The following is a 14,072-nucleotide window of genomic DNA, read 5'->3' on the forward strand; positions in this document are numbered from 1 at the left end:
TTACCACGCCTCCCCTCCAGCCTATTTAAACCTTGTTCCCCGTTCATTCAGTGCTTAGTATTGGTTCAGATCTTGTGAGTAGCGGTGTTTTTACTGCAATATTTATCCTGGAAACGATGGGGACACTATACTGTAAAAAAAGATCTCGCTGAATTCACCCACATGCAGGAAACCTGTACTTTCTGAGCAGTGAATTAATCGCTATGAGCTCAGGTCTAGGGCGATGTTCTTATGAAATCTTTCATGAAACTCCAATATTTTTTTTTTTTAAAAAAGGCAATTGAGTAGAAATGCCGATTCAAAATGAGCAGTTTTTGTTTGAGGCCGTTTTCGCATGGGTCTCTTCACTTAGTTTCAGCAGAACCTCAATAAATAACGTAAAAAGGAAAAACAATAAGATTTTAAATGGTTGGAAATGAATGAAACGTGTGAAACAATGGTCAAGCTAATATTGTAGAGAGGGTAAGATGATTTTATTAAAAAGAAAACATTAATCCTGTAGGGCACAACCATTCGAACTGGGGAAGGGAAAGCAAAGCAGTACATGAAACTAAAAAAAATACCCACTAGAGGGCGCAGGAGCACATGGTATAAATTTACCTTCACAATAGTACGTTAAGATTTGGTTTTTACGAGAGCAGCAGCACAATTCTCATTCCATTCTTTTCTTTGGTGAAGAGCAAGCACAAGACACGCAACTGTTCGTCTTTTTCTTCTTAGTGGTAGCAGCATTAGTAGCTGTACTAGCAGAAGTCACAGTAGTAACAGTGGTATTAGTAGCATTAGTAGCTGTACTAGCAGCAGTAACAGTAGTATCAGTGGTGGTAGTAGTAGCATTAGTAGTAGTTTGAAGATGCCCAACATACTGTACAATGCATACAATCAATGCAGTAAGTGACTAACAAAATAGCTAACATAAGAAAGCACATAAAACATAATAAATCACATATATCAAATCTAAAATTGCAGCCCATAAATTGAACACCATGCAGGAAGTGATAAGCACAGGTGCTCCGTTTGAGCAGCAATTACAATCTGAATCTAAAGCAGGGGGAGAATTCAACACTGTCACGTTAAGTGTAGTACAGATAAAGTCACCTCCTCTCTGGCCCCATAGTTTTAACAATAACAGAAAAGCAGCCTTCATGGACTTTTTACTGAAAAGGAACAAAATAACAGAAGCTTGGGAGAGTTCACAAGAAAATGTTCTTCTGCTGTTTGTTCTGGCTGAGAGAGATAAGGCATTCTACAAGCTACAAACAATTGTAGATGTTGTCTTCAAAGGATTCATAAATTTTCAAAAAGTTGTATTTAAATTGAAACTATTTAGTCACCGTGTATATAAACTGCTTTGATCAGGCACAAAATAAAACTTTTACAGCAGCCAACAAACAGCAGGTTCAAACCAGCTATTTGACAGTGAATTTCCATTGTGGTAAATGTAAGAACTTTCAGGGAAATAAGGTCATCAAGGAGGCAAGTAAGTGTAGTGAGTTAATCTGAATTTCAGGCCAGGCTCTTGAATAGAAATGTTTCAAACTAATCAGATAAGAGAATGCATGTGCAAGAAAAACTTTATTAGGTTACTTTATTCCCTTAAAAGCTGATAATTCTCAATTTTAATATTAATGAGGTACTGTATACAGTAAATATGCATCTTTGTTGAAGAAACTGAACTATGATATAGTACCAGACTGTTTCAAGATTTACTTTGTGTTGAATTTCTTGTCAGTCTAGCACTCAAATAATTATTTTATTATTTGCGATATACCTGATTCAGGGATTCTTAAATAAATAATTTTGGCGTGTTCTCTTTAGTTCTGGTGTGCAACATTCTGTGGGCAGAACAACTAGAAATATAAACCTTAATTTAAAGCACTTTTTATTGAAAAAGCAGAATCTTAAACCAAGTTACCACAAGTTTTCTTTTTCCAATAATTAAGTACATCTTCAGCACGGTTTGGTCGTACAATATATTAAAAAAAAGACAGCCAACGATTTGGAAGAATATATTTCACAGTGCTCTCTGTAAAACAGAAATGGGTGACAAGTCTGCAACTGCCAAGAGTTAGGGTTCAATAATGTAACAGTTTTATTGAAAGAAAACTTTCTTGCCTTTCACTTCATGCTTTCCGAGGAGGTAAGTCAGAGTTAAGTCTTAGCCTGACAGTCTTGCAGATTTACGAGGGGTTAACGTGAGGATGAGGAGTGGTTGGCACTGTCTTCACACCTCCCTCTCCAGCTGGCTGAGTGCCTCAGTGTTTGGGCACGCAGGGATGTGCCCTCTGGGCCTCCTCCAAGACAGAGCAGAGTTCTGGCTGGTTCAGCAATGGGTGATTCCAAATTTGGGCAAAGGCAAAGAGTTCGAAAGGGGCAGAACGAGGCCCGAGTGTCTTGACCTGCGGAGGTTCTCATCCAGAGTCTGTTGCCTTCAAACTGCGACTCAGAATACCCACAGGGAGGTGCTTCATCTGCAGAGCAGGCAGGGATCCCTGCAGCTGCTGGTTTCCATTCCAACCGCGGTGCAGACGTTGGTGCTGGGACAGACGTCTGTTTTGGGGACGAGCGATCTTTGTCCTCGAGGGCGAAATTTCCTTTGTCTCCTCAAAATGCTACCAGCTCCGGAAGGACTGGGCAGGGCTTTGGATTGATCCCCCTCAAGCCAATAATGTGATAATTTCAGGTTGTTAGGAGACGAATTGGAATGAAAACCTGCAGACTCCAGCAAAACCTTGGTCTCACCTTGTTGACACTCCTCCTTGCCTGTATTGTTTCAACGAAGCCAGGACGCCGTCACGGGTGCCGGGCTGGCCTCCTGTGGAGTGTTTGGTAAAGACCCTATGTGCGATGGATAAATCCGGAAGAGGCTGGAGACGGACATCAGGGAAGGACACACCAGGGTATATCTGGGGCAGACAGTGAGCGGTGACTGCTTGTGCTCTGGTGCACGGGGGAATGAATAAAGGCAACCAAGCCCAGGAAAATCCAGGAAGGTAGTCAAAGAGCAGTCCGCAATCCAGAAGCTAGGAAGTCCATCCGGGACAAAGACGAATAAAATCCCCAGGAAGGGGAACCAAGACCAGGAACACGAAAAGATAAAAACATTACAGTACCAGGCGCTCCGAGCCCCAGGCCCAGAGGTCAGGACGTCGGGGTGAAGGCCCATGCCCTCAGGCTCACTCCAGGCCTGGTGATAGGCGGGCCGTCGGACGTCCGTCTTCCAAAACTGAGCCCGGAACAGCGAAGACGCTAGGCTTATAAAGCAAAATATAAACAAGACACACCGGGAGATAATAGAACTAAATCAATAACAGAAAAGGAGGGATGTGGACTGTGACAGATGCAAGCTCTCCTCAGATAAGCAGAAACACACCAGCTTGCTGGGCTGTAAGACAGATAGACCACTTTTACAATTCATTTTATGTGCTTTTCAGAATTTTTTTTCTGAGAATAGAATCTACACCTCCTTAACAAGGATGTGTCAAAAATATGGATAAAGTAACGAGAAGTCCTACATGGTTTAACCAACAACCACATTGCACATTTGTCTCCCCCAGTCAGGCCTTCTGTGGAGCAGAAAATGAGCTTGTGTTACCTCTTTAACCGATGCACCATTGTAACCTCCCCTGATGTACTGACACCTGAAAAGGTGAAACCCTGTGTTTTTCCTTTCTACTTTGTAGTGTGGAAATAGCCTCTGCTTGTTCCTTTGCAGCCAGACCACGCTGAGCCAGAGCTCCCCAGTCAGACTGCCTCCACCATGACCTGAAATGCTGTCTCCAGACTCCAGATTCTCCTCACTGGGCCTCTTCTCCTCTTTCCTCATTCAACCCGGAAAAAGGGTCAACAGTTTTATGTATCAGTGTAGAATTAACCTCTACTTTCTTCATTGTAGTAGCCAGATTTTCCTTTCTGCCAAATACGATCAATTTAATAATAATTCTTTACATTTATTTCTGGACACTCCACTCAAAGTGCTTTAAAGGTAATGAGGACTCTCCTCCACCACCACCAATGTGCAGCCCCCACCAATTCGGACATGGGGATTATTAGGAGGCCATTATCGGTAAAGACCTGGGGGAAATTTTGGCTAGGACACTGTGGTAACACCCCTAATCTTTTCAAGAAACGCCCCAGGATTTTTAACGACCACGGAGAGTCGGGACCTCAGTTTTATGTCTTATCCAAAGGATGGTGTATTTTTTACAGTACAGTGTTCCCATACTACACTGGGGCATTAGGACCCACCCAGACCGCAGGGTGAGCGCCCCCTGCTGGTCCCACTAACACCTCTTCCAGCAGCAACCTTAGCTTTCCCAGATCTCCCATCCAGGTACTGACCAAGCTCACACCTGCTGAGCTTCAGTGAGTTGCAGAGTGATATAGCTCCTGGCTATATTTAAAATCCACCTTTCCCTTCAAATGCATGAAATGGTGTTTTCTTTAGAAGAAATAATATTACGTGGAAATAGGCCGAAGGTTAGGGTGTTTTTTTATCTGTCCAAGCTGCTGGCAGTCCTCCCAGTGGTCATCTCCCCATGCAGTGAGAAGTAGGTTTTTTAAGAGGATGGCTGTCCATCCTCCTCCCTTCCCCTAAGCTGACGACCAGTGTCTCGTCATGCAGTGCCCTCTGTGGACCTGGCACTGTTTTGTTGACTGGATTTGGTTCATAGGCTGTCCATAGTGTGTTACATCATACAGGGTGCTTTTCTGTCACCTGTGCTCCCTCGTCATGGCCCACTCTGTCCAAGGTTCCATCTCCTGGATTTGGCTAGTTGCTCCTGGATTTGGCTAGTTGATCTGATCTGCTTGGTGGTTGCCTCTGTCCTCCAGACAGCTTGGCATCCTTGTCACAATGCTTCTGGATTTGGATAACGGCCACACGCCACAGTTTCCCACCAGGTCCACAATATAACCCCATAGGTGTACTATTCTATTGCTTGCTTGCTATGTTTTGAAATGATATTGAATGTCAAGTGATTTCTGTAACCTTGTTCCCCCAAAGAGAAGAGTAGCTTCCAAGCTCCCGAGGCTGCTTGGCAACCCAACACAGAAATCGTCAATGCAGGAGGAAGGACAGGAGGTGAGTCAGTCATGTTCATGGCCTCAGAGAGCTGAGGATGAGGGGATGAGGTGAGGGTATCACACTCCTGACTCCTGGCTTTTGTATAAATGCTCAGTCCTCTGCAGCTGGGCTCCCAGAGATACCCCCTGGGTTTGTGGCTAATTTTCTCTTTCAGGGTAACAGGGTACAAGGAGCAACATCACCTTTTTTATAATACTCAATAGCTAAGTGCAGTTCAGTTTTCTGATTTCCACTTGTTATGCAGTAGGCATACAGAAAGGCTGAAAGGAAAGGAAGAAACACTTTATTGAAATAAAATCGCTGTATCAATTTATTTGAAAGCAAAATGCAGCAAAAGCCTTCAGGCTGAAAGAATCTCTGTGATCTCTTACCATCATCTTCTGTGTTCATACACTCTTGCTTTTATTTTGTACAGCAATATACAACTGTGATGCAAAAGATGGTATCTTTGAAAACATTCACCCAAAGAATTCACTTTTCTTTCATTACAAAAAGCTTAACATTGAAGACAATTGAGAATTATGCGTAACAGAATTAAATAAAATCTAAACCTAAGTAGAAAAATACCATTCAATAGCCTTTAATACCTTAAAGACTGTTCAGTTTATCGCAATGGCAAAATATTTCATAGCTTATAAATCCAAGAAACCCATCAACCACGTTTAAGGATTCGTGCTCCCCATGAGCAATCCAATCACTCCATTCTGCCCAACACTCATTTTCTGTCCACTTCAGGTTCTTAAACCTCAGCTCACAGCTGCAGATCCCTAGCTGAGCTGAAACAATCCAGGTTACGCAAAAACTGATAATAATTAAAAGTGAGCAAACCAAATGATTTAACCTTGCGTGACCTATATACTGGATGTGTTCAGAAGCAATACAGAAAAACCTGCTGTGTAGCAACATATCTGGTTAAATTGGGACGAGTCATTACATTTCTCATTTACCAGAAAAACAACATCTCTAATGCAGGCAAAATAATAATGCCGTCATCATTGAGCTCCTTGCTCATTTGGTGTTAAAGGCTTTATTCTGAGAATGCTGTTGTCAAAAGATAACTGTTTTCTGGTAGGTTTTCTTGCTTTGTTTCATCTCCCATGTCATTGTCTGAAAAAACAACAAATATGTTCTGGATGTTCTCTAATTGTTCAAATGTCTATTTATGACTAGATCTACAGTCTTCAACTTCAGCATTGACAGGCGACATCTGTTATTATTACATCTAATTTGTATAGGACATTTCATTACAGTGAATCTCAACCAGCTGCACAGAAAACAAAAGGCTAACAACACTTAAGATGGAAAAAGATAGGAAATCAGGACGTTTATAGGACTAGAAGTTGATAGGCTTGCTGGTGGAGAGGGGTTTGAAAATCGGTTGTAAAAGTCTCAGTTGAAACTGCTTGTTGGAGATGATCGGGGAGGCTATGCTACAAGTGAGCAGAGATGGAAAAGCAAGGTCACCCACAGAACACGGTTTGGTTCTGGGGGGACCTGCAGCAGATAAAATTGACCTGGATCTTAAAGACCAGGGTGAAGTTTGTAAAGAGAAGGTGAGTGAGGTAGGCAGGACCTTAGCCTTTTCTAAGCTTAGAAACCAGGATTGTTACTTTAAAATCTTTGAGGGGGGCGGGGAGAAACAGAACTCATCTCCACTTCTATGCAGTTAGTTGGCATTGCGTGTGACATTCTGTCACTCAGACAGTAATAACACCCCTGTTTTCACTGGCATGTCTCGGTACCAGCTTTGATCACGGTAGGTCTTGAGATAGAAGCATTTTCGTGTGTGTGAATGGTTCTAACCTGAACCAACAAGGACAAGGAACATTGAAAATGAAAAGGTAAATAAATGGTCGTTTTTGTATGTTCAGGTGGGTAGCTGCGTCAGCATGCGTAGGCTGCAAAGGAACAAGTAATAGGTTTATTCCATGCTGAAAAGAGAAGAAAGGAAACACAATGTCTCGGCCGTGGAGCCTTCTTCAGGTGTGAGGTTTTGTATGTTTTCCCACTAGGTGTCCATAACTCCTTTCATGACAAAACATTAGTGGGCACTTGTAGCCAGAACACGGAAGGATCACACTTTTCTCACAATGTGTTCTGCAGTGTCATTTACTGCTTCTTGTGGTCACCACATTCAATGATGATAAATGGATTTTCTGCCAAAAATACAGAACGCAACTATTGAGAAATCACAAATTAGGAATTCGAACAATGGTCCTACATTCTGAGCTGCTTACAGCCGTGGATCTCAGCGAAATGTGAAACTAATGTCTACATTGTGGTAGAGAGTAAATATCTGTTGGAATCTTCAGATCTCAAATGAACACCTTCCTGCTTATAAAGATAGAGGAGATGGAGGAAAACACCAGTGCAGAAGAACAACCAAGAGTAATAAATTTAGTAACTGGGCAATGTTCACCAATTCTGAGTCAGTGTTATACAAAACCTGGCAGTCTACACGATAGTGTTTGCTACTGTGACTCTATTGTGGGCTGCGGCAGTGGCCACAGAATAGACTCACAGTGATTGCTTTCTTTAAATAGCAGTGATAGAATTCAAACTCATTAGTGTCCTATTTAAGTGCAACAACGGTCTGAGGTTTCTGAAAAGGCAAAGAAATCTCATCTTTCTGGCAATAATTGTTGTTTTTTTTTTTCATCAGCACATCATTCCAGATATTCTTTATTTGCAAACCAGTTAAAAGTCTAAAAGAAACTTTCTGTCAAGTTTCCATCACGTTGCTGAACTTGATGTTGGCAATATGCAACAAAGCCAAGTGTTTTTGTCATTTCCTATATGTTGTGTAACTGATTTCTAAAATTCATTCCTTTAGGGATTACAGGTACTGGCCACCCCAATGACTCAAAACACATCTGACTTTTTGGTTGTCACAATTCTCTATTATGGCATTCCTTTAAAAGTGGTTCAAAATATCACAACACAAGGCAGGACGGACCAGGATGTCAAGGTTTATCAGACTGATTATATGGTTTAGATAAATTTGTTTAATATCAATTCTAAAATGTTGGATGCAACCATTTTTAACTTTGGACTCCGGCCCTTACTTTTTATGCTTTGAAGTGTTTCACAGAGTGTCCTCATTTCGATAAAATCTGAGCGCTGTTCTCCACATTACCTAACGCAACATAGAACAACCAGAAGATTGAAAACCAGAGAGTGTTGTTAAAGTGTTCCGGAACAACAGGTAGTGTGCTGCAGTCAACAAATCCGAAAACCAGGTCCCTCCGAACGGAGCTAATCCGGGGGCCGACGTTGCCTCCACCACACCGTGGCCAGAAACGGCTCGCATTTCAGAGCAGGGGTGCCCTGTTCCGACAGGATTTCCACACAGAAGTCTTTGCCGCCCTGCCTGGCCGTGAAGGCATCGGTGACGTTGAAGCGCAGCCCGCAGTTGTCAACGAGTCCCGTCTGCCCCTGGTGAAGCCTCACGAGATTTTGTTCGTCGAGGGGAGAGGAGGAGGAGGAGGGGCGCAGAGCAACGGGGCCTTCCACTGCCTGCGTCCCCGTTTCTATGGGCAACAGTACAAAGACACTCTGCAGGTACTGCCCCTTGGTACACCTTACCTTTGTGGGAAAGCAGTACTCTCCAGCCGCGCCTGAGAAGGAGAAAAATCTGTTGTCACCACACCTGAAGAAAAGTACAAGTACAAGTGTGTATACCTGAGTACACTATCACACTACAGTACTTCCCCTATACCTCTGAAGCCTAAGGCGCTCACTAAAATCATGTCAAATCTCCACGTTTCCTCTGCTTCCCTAGGCTTCAATATGGCATTGTTGGAACTCTTGAAAAGACCACCATAAATGTCTATGCTTCAACATCTGCAAGCCTACGCCTTGTAATAATAATGCCTTACACTTATATAGCGCTTTTCTGGACACTCCACTCAAAGTGCTTTACAGGTAATGGGGATTCCCTCCACCACCACCAATGTGCAGCATCCACCTGGATGATGCGACGGCAGCCACAGTGTGTACTGTATGCTCACCACTCACCAGCTATCAGTGGGGAGGAGAACAGGGTAATGAAGCCAATTCATATTATTATTAGGAGGCCATGATTGGTAAAGGTCAGGGGGAAATTTGGCAAGGACAATGGGGTAACACGCCTACTCTTTTTCAGAAACGCCCTGGGATTTTTAATGGCCATGGACAGTCGGGACCTCATCCTTAGGACGGCACCTTTTTCACAGTATAGTGTCCCCATCATTACAGGGCATTAAGACCCATACAGACCGCAGGGTGAGCGCCCACTACTGATTCCACTAACACCTCTTCCAGCAGCAACCTTAGCTTTCCCAGGAGGTCTCCCATCCAGGTACTGGCCAGGATCAGACCTGCTGAGCTTCAGCCGGCGTACACCTCCTGTGGGGTCGACCTCCCATCCCTTCTTTTTTTTGTCATTCGTTCCATCAGGGACTGAGTGGATTCACCTCTTTGATCTGGGCACTAAACAGGCATCACGCCATTCGATACTCCCCCCTGCCCACGCAGATTATACTGTCTAAACCTCTACAGCACTGGTCCCCAGTCCTAGTCCTGGTGACCCCCCCAACACACACACACCTGCTGGTGTTAATTCCAGCCCAGCTTCATTCTATAATCGAAGCCTTCATTGACCTAATGAACCCCTAAGAAGTGAGTTCAGTGGAATATTTGCATTTTGTTACCAGTCGCAAATTTGGGATTTAATTTCACTTACAAAATACAACAGTTAAAGCTCCAACATGGGTAAGAGCTGGGAACAAACAGTTCAGATTCATCTTATTCTTACTGAGTCAATGAAGGGTTCAGCTGGAACAAAACCCAACAGGTGTGTGGGTCACCAGAACCCCATTGGGAACCACTGCACTAATGGATGGTTCTGGGTCACTGGTCCTTCCCACCTCCCACAATCCCTGGAGATGCAGCACCACACAGTGTGCATGTCCCTCCTTGCACATACAGCTGACTTTGCCCAAGCATTTATCCCTCACTGCACAAATACAGTCCCCTAAACCCCTGGGCTCTTGGCTCATGTGTAGGGCATCTGTCAGCTGGAAAAACAAACCCCCAGTTGTCATCTGTGAGAACTCTACAGAGATGGTGAGAAAGTACTAGAAACCCCTGTTTGAAACTACTGTAATCTACTCCAAAACCGTACTGCTGGCTGCTGCCTTGCATCAGTCTTCAAGAAACTTCAGAATGATATAATTTACAGTATATAGAGGTTTAGTTGAATAAACAACATTGGTTAACAAGCCTAAAAACAGTTGTGTTTATCTTCACCTATTTACTGTATTATATTACTAATTATGACTAATGCAGCCTCCTTACTTTGTTTGCCAGACCACCTACTTGAAAGACCAACCAATCCAAACACATTGAGGAACACAGACGCAAAAGTACTATTAAGGAACCATGAACCTAACGTGGTGCGCTTCAACATATACGTTAATACTGAATAGATAGAGTCCAAAACAAAGGTTTAGAAGGTTTCAAGAAAGTGCTTTCTGAAAAACATACCGACAGAGGCAACCCAGTGGGCCTCCTGAGAATGAACAGGGAAACGCAAACCAGAGGGCACAAGTGGAAACAACATGAATTTGCACTAAAACCGAGGACAGGAGGCACTTTTCTACGCAGAGGGTTGGAGGACAACAAGAAACAGCTGGCTGAGATCCTCTGATCAAATATATTTCAGCAACCCAACAAACTAGCTGGGGCACAAAGGGCATGCTCTTATTTGTAACTTTTGCCCTTAAGTGTTATCTTACATTATTTCTTATCATTCATTGTAACAAAGAGTACTATTCCCACCTGGTATGGTTATAAGGTTTTTACTTCACTGCTACAAAAAACGAGCATGTAAAGATTCTTCGTCTGTTTATCTGGACGGGCATCTCCTGTGTATACTGTATGTAGCTGAGAGTGGTGTGGATTTCCATGCAACCTACCATGGAATGGATAAAAGAAAACACTTTGCAAGGCAATTTATTATTATAATAATACTTTATTAACCCTTTACAATTTCTTGCATTAGGAATTATCTTTTTGCAGACCCCAGCTTGCTCTCCATGAGACACACAGACACAGACAGGGAGAGAGCCTGGGGTCAGAGCGCAGGGTCTGCCATTGTACGGCACCCCTGGAGCAGTTGGGGTTAAGGGACTTGCTCAGGGGCCCAAAGGAGTAGGATTCCTCTGCCAGCTGTGGGATTTGAACCAGCAACCTTCCAGCCACAGGCACAGATCCTTAACCACAGAGCCATTTAAACAAGTATTACATAGCAAAACAGTTCACCTACAGAAAGGACTTTCAATCCTGGTCCTGCAGAGCCTAGATCCGTTTTTTTTTCACTAATTTTAAAGATTGGCAACACCTGTAAACTTCTGATGGATCAAGCAAGTATTGTGTTTGTAGAAATTGGTTTTGATTTGATGAAGACCTACTGTACAATCTGTAACGGGATTGTCCTGTCCACCACACAGACACAAAGAGAATTGGTTCTGATGATTAAAAGTAAGTTGAATAAGAGGCAACACAGCAACGCTAAAAGTAAGTTTTGAAACAAAGTAAATGTGTATCAGGCTGGAAGCTTTTCCAGTCAGTGTTCACATGTGCAACCATACATCCACCCATTTTCTCATTTTCTTCCAGTTCAGGGTCGTGGGGGAGCTGGAGCCTATCCCAGCAAGCAACGGGCACACGGCAGGGCACACCCTGGACTGGACACCAGTCCACTGCAGGGCACACACAGACACACACACTCAAACCAGGGACAATTTTCCAGAAGAAACGCAGGTGAGCATGTGGAGAACATACAAACTCCATGCAGACAGCACCTCAGGTTCGGTGCTGAACCCAGGGCACCAGCATTGTGAGGTAGCTATGAGAATCACTGCACGACCATGCTGCCTTTCAACAACATGCAACCATACAAAAAATAAAAAGGCACAGGAGAAAAGGAGTAAGTACAGTTGGCCTTTCAGTTTTGGCCCCTCAGTGCTCTAGCAGGTTTTACAAATTGCCATTATTTCATTGGTTTCTATAGACCTGCGACAAGTTAACTGCGATCAGTAAAGCAGATTATTTTTATTTTATTTTTTATTCCAATTTTTCAGTTTAGATATACTTTAAGACAAATGCTTCCCTTAACTGAACAAATTACTCACTTGATTTATAGCTTAAAAGTATTCCTAAGCTAAATAGATCATATTTCATTTTTATGTGCTGTGTGAAAGTATTGAGGAAGGACATGGGATGTTGGGGATTTAAAATTTTATTGATCATCGAGCTAATGCTTTTGACTTCCATTGAGTATAAAAGACTTCTTTGGCAAAAAAAAAGTACTATCTCGTGTGCGTGCATTACGACTTGCTTGATAATTGCATCGTTGTTGTTCAATAGGTCTAAAATTACAAATCTGCCAAAACGGGCCAAAAAATACAAAGTTGGCAAAAAAAAGATTCGCACGTGTAAAGTTCTGAATGCGCAGTCTGTGTGTAGGTGCTACATTACATTTAACGTGGTTGGCGCTGCCTTGAATATTTACATTTCTGGTCGCAAAAAAAAAGTGCTTACCTGCGTTCGCAAGGTTGAGGCGGACCGCTGATATCATAAGATTTTTTCTTTTAGACATCCTTGAGTAAGCCTCGAGCGTGCATTGCATTAAACAGCCATTTTCAAGGACCGGCTTGGTCTGTCCTTCGATGTGTTCCTCAAACAGCAGCTGGTCGTCCTCCGAGCAGAGCCTGTGACTGTCCAGAGACAACACAAAGGCCAAGAGCTGCGCCGATAGTGCTAGCCAAAAGACGCACCACACGCGGATCAACCGGCACCCCTGCATGCCGACACTCTGCGATGTCTGGGGTATTTGAGAAGGCAGTGTTCGGTTTATTTCTTCTTCTTCTTTTTTTTTTTTAAGGTGAACAGAAATTGCGGCAGTGGGTTCCAAATTGAATGATCTTCTTCACAGACGAGGGATACTCACAAGCGCAAAGAAAACCCAGCAAGAACGCATCGTTTGAATATCGCTAGTTTCTTTTCTCTCGGTCTCTCGTTTCAGCTCTTTTTGTAGGAAGCTAAAATCTAGGAGGCGTATTCGAATTATACTTTGCAGACGCCTGCCAACAATGATCTAAGATTTTTTTTTTCAGATGGCAAGTCCATGATACCATACTGTAGCTTACAGTTTAAGGTATCCCCTTGCCTCTTAAATGGTGTGTATTTGACAATGCTGTTTAAGAAATCAGAAGTGATTAAGATTATTTCTGTACAGTTACAGTAACTTTACGCAGCAAAGGTAGCGACAAACAAATTCTATACAAATACCTGTATGTTAAGGATCCCAGATCAGTTTTAAGTTCTTTATCTTAAAGTTACTTTGAACGGTTTCACAGTATTCAAATACGGTATGTTTTTTATTTTTATATATTTTATTATTTATTTTATTATTACTTATGTAAGCAGAGAACTAGTTGTCTGCAGCATCACTGCCACGGTCTAGAAACATTTCATATTTGGAGAAATGTTATTTAATTAAAAATAAAATATATTACTTAATAACTTGTGGAAACAGAAGATATGTGCACACAAAGAACAGCTTGCACAGAACCATTTTTAGTTACAGATGCATTAAAGTATATTGCACTCTTTGCTCTATAAATAGTTCAGATGTTTAAATATCTTGATAAATTAAGTTTGACATGCACCACATGCATTAAAATTACTTACAGAACACGAACAAGACTATGTTACATTATTTGCTGAACCTATATTCTCAAATAACATAAAATATGTAGCAATTTGTTCTGAATTAAACAAGAATATCTAATTCAGTTAGTGGGAATTCTCTCTCAGTCTTGATTATTATCAAGATGACAGGACCAAATTCTGGTTCTAAATGTACATTTCATATTTAGGCATACCTCATGACATTTTGAGAACATGTAAGTATGCATGTATTTTTAAATTGACATAGTAA

At 42.3% G+C, this 14,072-nt stretch overlaps 1 protein-coding gene across 1 annotated transcript; it reads right to left on the minus strand.

Moving 5' to 3' along the window:
- Window positions 1-5,368: 5,368 nt before the first annotated feature.
- Window positions 5,369-13,151, minus strand: LOC148837371 (uncharacterized). The gene is made up of 2 exons (XM_088911346.1): window positions 12,671-13,151; window positions 5,369-8,703 (listed from the first exon to the last, which is right to left on the minus strand). The coding sequence occupies exons 1-2, from the start codon at window positions 12,933-12,935 to the stop codon at window positions 8,342-8,344; spliced, it is 627 nt and encodes a 208-aa protein (XP_088767472.1). The 5' UTR covers window positions 12,936-13,151; the 3' UTR covers window positions 5,369-8,341.
- Window positions 13,152-14,072: the final 921 nt, after the last annotated feature.

This window comes from Atractosteus spatula, chromosome 3 (genome assembly GCF_055471065.1).
Source record: "Atractosteus spatula isolate fAtrSpa1 chromosome 3, fAtrSpa1.hap1, whole genome shotgun sequence".
In the NCBI taxonomy this organism is placed as follows: domain Eukaryota; kingdom Metazoa; phylum Chordata; class Actinopteri; order Semionotiformes; family Lepisosteidae; genus Atractosteus; species Atractosteus spatula.

Bases quoted from the DNA above. Each gene is read 5' to 3' on its own strand.
- LOC148837371 (XM_088911346.1), bottom strand. From the start codon at position 12,935: ATGCAGGGGTGCCGGTTGATCCGCGTGTGGTGCGTCTTTTGGCTAGCA. The intron at 8,704-12,670 runs GTAAGCACTTTT...TCTCCTTCTCAG, and splicing joins CCTCAACCTTGCGAACGCAG to GCGCGGCTGGAGAGTACTGC.